Raw genomic sequence first — 4773 nt, 5'->3', positions numbered from 1 at the left:
CTTAGCCATTACGCCAAGAGATCCAGTTTTCTTTCTGGATCAAAATGGGGCTTAGGTGGTGGGCATGGTGGGGGCATGGTGGGGGCATGGCCATTTTACACATTTTGGCAGAGATAAAATGTGCAGTTTTACATCACATTTCCTGCAATTCTACACATTCTGCCATGGCTTATGCTATCTGAGTGACTCAAACATTATAACAAAATCAATGGGGGCCCCATGCCATGACAAAAATACTCCTGAATGCATCATTTTTGGAATTTTTGATTCTCCCTGACTTTCTAGTTTTTATTTTAGTGATTGTTAGTTCTCAAAGATGATCTTATTTAAAAAATATATAGGTCTATTATCTTTTCTACGTACTTTATATCTGGTTTAACTCATTTAAGTTTACACTGAAAACATTTTTCCATCCCGAAGATTATTTGTTTGGATATAGACGGTCTGAAAAAACACTTACGCGGCCCGCCCAATACTTTTCTATGCAGACAAACCCCTGAGATCCGGACCTCTTGACAAGGTCGCTAAGTATTCACTCAGTCATTCCACAGCATCCTCTGAAGACTGCAGACATTTTTGCCTGGCCTCGGCGTCCTCGTTGATGGTGACCTTCTTGTTCCTTTTGGGGTCAATCCAGGAATTACGTACGACCGTGTTGTTGGGCAGCGGGTCGGCTTCTATGATGCTCACCACCCTCTTCTTCATCTTACTCTTCAGAACCTTAAGGCAAGGTCAAATAACAGAAGATAACAGAAGATAAGATAATATCAGATAAGGTAAGATAAGATAACAGAAGATAAGATAAGATACAATAACAGAAGATAAGATAACAGAAGATAAGATAACAGAAGATAAGATAATATCAGATAACAGAAGAATAACAGAAGATAAGATATCAGAAAATCAAAAAATCAAAAATATATGTATTTATTAATCCCTAAAGGGGACATTTGATTGAACCAGCCAATAGATAAACAATATATACACCAAACAAATACACAATAAAAACACAAAAAAATACACACACTACACACTACACACTACACACTAAAGTGTGTGTGTGCATGTGTGTGTGTGTATGTGGCAGAAGTGGGTTGGCAAACCTTCTGGAACTTCTGCCTGGTGAAGGCGTAGAGAAGCGGATGGAAGATGGTCGTCCCGTACGCCATGACCAGGAAGCCCAATCGCAGCTTGACCGTGAAGTTGCTGGGGCCTACGGTCAAGATGACCGTGTTGAGGGCGGTTATGGGAGTCCAGCAGAGCAGGAAGGTCGACACGATGAGCAGCGACATCCTGAAGACGCGCTTCTGGCGTTCTCGTCGCTCCCGGTGGCGTTTAACCGCCCGTCTCAACGCAATGATGAGGGAGACGGAGGTCCGCATGCCCATCGTGGGGAGAGCACGGCCGCTGAGTTCGGACGGGTCCATGGCCCCGTCCGTCGCCTGTGACGTCATAGCCGTCATGGAGGGACGTTTTTTCCTTCTGGCCTTCTTCTTCTGCGACGCCGTGTGAAAGCGTGTCCCGATGCGGATGTTGAGTGCCTGGAGGATCTTGGAGTAGGTGATGAGCATCACAACAGCCGTGAAGAAGAAGATGGGGATCTGGGCCAGCAGGTGGTAGTAAAGTCCTAACTCTGTGTAGTACTGGTTGGTGTTGGCTACAGCCACTAGAGTCTGGTTGAGCTCCGCCTGGCCTGGGGCGAAGAACCCCACCTCGATGAAAGGCACCAGGAAACTGAGGAACGACAGCACCCAAATGGTGGCCAGCAGAGCCAGGGCGCGGCCCATGGTTAGGACTCTGTTCGCCGGTTTCACAGAGATGTCGTACCGGTCCAGGGTGATGGCGAGGACGTTGGCTGCCGTGCCGACACTAGCGAACGACACACAGGCCTCGTGGAAGCAACAAACCAAGGCTGTATCCCCCTCCAGAGACAACAATAACACCACCATGGTCAGGGGGATACAGCAGACACACACTAACACATCCAGGACGTGGAGGTTCATGGTGACGATGTTGGAGACTGAGGAGATCAGGTTGGACTTCATGCAGTACAGGGCCAGCACGGTGAGGTTGGAGCTCAGGCCCAGCATGATCTCCAGCATCAGGAAGCCGGTCAGGGACACCTGAGTGAATTAATGAATTAATACTTTATAGTCCCATAGGGGAATTTGTCTGGCAACAATGCAGGCATCCTTGTTAAAACACAATGGGATGGTTTGGACTAAAAAGCTATTTCAATAAAGATTCTCCATTGATCATGATTTTTATTCCAGGACTATGCTTAATCTGTCTCCGGTAAACCATCCCAATATCACAAGACATACAACACTTCACTCATGTACAACACATATCACATGACCTACTTCAGACAGACATACAGTATATACTGTAGGTGTACCTGGAAGGAGATGGGGTAAGGGTATGTGTAGGGCGTGGCTGGAGACATGGTTCTGCTGATGGGCTCGGCTGCGTTGTCGGTGACGGTGACGTTGACGGTGACGTTGCTCATGGTGCCATCTTCTCTCTCCAGAGGGGGAAGGATATGCATTATCCTGTAGGAAGGGGAGGGAGAGGGGGAGAGAGAGAGAGGGATAGAGAGAGAGAGGGAGAGAGAGAGAGGGGAAGAGAGAGAGAGAGGGGGGGAATGTTTGTGAGGAGACAGCATGCGGTCTGATTAGAAGCTACACATCACAATGCAGAAGCTCATCTGAATCTCAAACACTACAACTGGGACATCAGATTGTTCCTATGGTGCAGAATGAATGAATCCTTTTATGCATGAAATCCTGGCCGTGGTAAAACTGCCAGTTGTCAAATAATAAGGAAACATTTTCTGGGTTTAAATGAAAAACAAAAATGCTGAGAGCGTGCCAGAGATTTTAAAAGCAGAATAACTTTCCCCCCAATGTCTTGTAGATGAGATTGTTCTAGTTTCTGCAGAGCATTGATAATAAAATACACTGAGTATGACATAGACTGACCAGGTGAATCCAGGTGAAGCTATGATCTCTTATTGATGTCACTTGTTAAATCCACTTCAATAAGTGTAGATGAAGGGGAGGAGACAGGTTAACCCCTGTAAGTCTAAGCCGTTGGTAGGGAGATGGGGATGGCGGGGTCTAAACTGACATGTGGGTCATTTCACTCTTTGATTTGGAATGTTACGACCCCTTTAGGTATATATATATATATATATATATATATATATATATATATATATATATATATATATATACACAGTGGGGAGAACAAGTATTTGATACACTGCCGATTTTGCAGGTTTTCCTACTTACAAAGCATGTAGAGGTCTGTAATTTTTATCATAGGTACACTTCAACTGTGAGAGACGGAATCTAAAACAAAAATCCAGAAAATCACATTGTATGATTTTTAAGTAAGTAATTTCCATTTTATTGCATGACATAAGTATTTGATCACCTACCAACCAGTAAGAATTCTGGCTCTCACAGACCTGATAGTTTTTCTTTAAGAAGCCCTACTGTTCTCCACCCATTACCTGTATTAACTGTATAAAAGACACCTGTCCACACACTCAATCAAACAGACTCCAACCTCTCCACAATGGCCAAGACCAGACAGCTGTGTAAGGACATCAGGGATAAAATTGTAGACCTGCACAAGGCTGGGATGGGCTACAGGACAATAGGCAAGCAGCTTGGTGAGAAGGCAACAACTGCTGGCGCAATTATTAGAAAATAGAAGAAGTTCAAGATGACGGTCAATCACCCTCGGTCTGGGGCTCCATGCAAGATCTCACCTCGTGGGGCATCAATGATCATGAGGAAGGTGAGGGATCAGACCAGAACTACACGGCAGGACCTGGTCAATGACCTGAAGAGAGCTGGGACCACAGTCTCAAAGAAAACCATTAGTAACACACTACGCCGTCATGGATTAAAATCATGCAGAGCACGCAAGGTCCCCCTGCTCAAGCCAGCGCATGTCCAGGCCCGTCTGAAGTTTGCCAATGACCATCTGGATAATCCAGAGGAGGAATGGGAGAAGGTCATGTGGTCTGATGAGACAAAAATAGAGCTTTCTGGTCTAAACTCCACTCGCCGTGTTTGGAGGAAGAAGAAGGATGAGTACAACCCCAAGAACACCATCCCAACAGTGAAGCATGGAGGTGGAAACATCATTCTTTGGGGATGCTTTTCTGCAAAGGGGACAGGACGACTGCACTGTATTGAGGGGAGGATGGATGGGGCCATGTATCGTGAGATCTTGGCCAACAACCTCCTTCCCTCAGTAATGGCATTGAAGATGGGTCGTGGCTGGGTCTTCCAGCATGACAATGACCCGAAACACACAGCCAGGGCAACTAAGGAGTGGCTCCGTAAGAAGCATCTCAAGGTCCTGGAGTGGCCTAGCCAGTCTCCAGACCTGAACCCAATAGAAAATCTTTGGAGGGATTTGAAAGTCAGTATTGCCCAGCGACAGCCCCGAAACCTGAAGGATCTGGAGAAGGTCTGTATGGAGGAGTGGGCCAAAATCCCTGCTGCAGTGTGTGCAAACCTGGTCAAGATGTACAGGAAACGTATGATCTCTGTAATTGCAAACAAAGGTTTCTGTACCAAATATTAAGTTCTGCTTTTCTGATGTATCAAATACTTATGTCATGCAATAAAATGCAAATTAATAACTTAAAAATCATAGAATATAATTTTCTGGATTTTTGTTTTAGATTCCGTCTCTCACAGTTGAAGTGTACCTATGATAAAAATTACAGACCTCTACATGCTTTGTAAGTAG

At 45.3% G+C, this 4773-nt stretch overlaps 1 protein-coding gene across 1 annotated transcript in view; it reads right to left on the bottom strand.

Moving 5' to 3' along the window:
• Positions 1–455: 455 nt before the first annotated feature.
• LOC311123546 (G-protein coupled receptor 22-like) overlaps positions 456–4773 on the bottom strand; it is a 10905-nt gene continuing 6587 nt past the window's right edge. The window contains exons 2-4 of the mRNA XM_084197790.1: positions 2399–2552; positions 1104–2123; positions 456–720 (exon numbers count right to left, since the gene is read on the bottom strand). Coding sequence (XP_084053916.1) covers positions 541–720; positions 1104–2123; positions 2399–2548 — 1350 coding nt within the window. The 5' untranslated portion in view covers positions 2549–2552 and the 3' untranslated portion in view covers positions 456–540. The remainder of the gene's footprint in view (positions 721–1103; positions 2124–2398; positions 2553–4773) is intronic.

This window comes from Coregonus lavaretus, assembly GCF_964263955.1.
Source record: "Coregonus lavaretus genome assembly, contig: HAP1_SCAFFOLD_3190, whole genome shotgun sequence".
NCBI lineage: Eukaryota > Metazoa > Chordata > Actinopteri > Salmoniformes > Salmonidae > Coregonus > Coregonus lavaretus.
The sequence above is the reverse complement of the archived record's forward strand: the minus strand, read 5'-3'. Positions and strand labels throughout refer to the sequence as shown.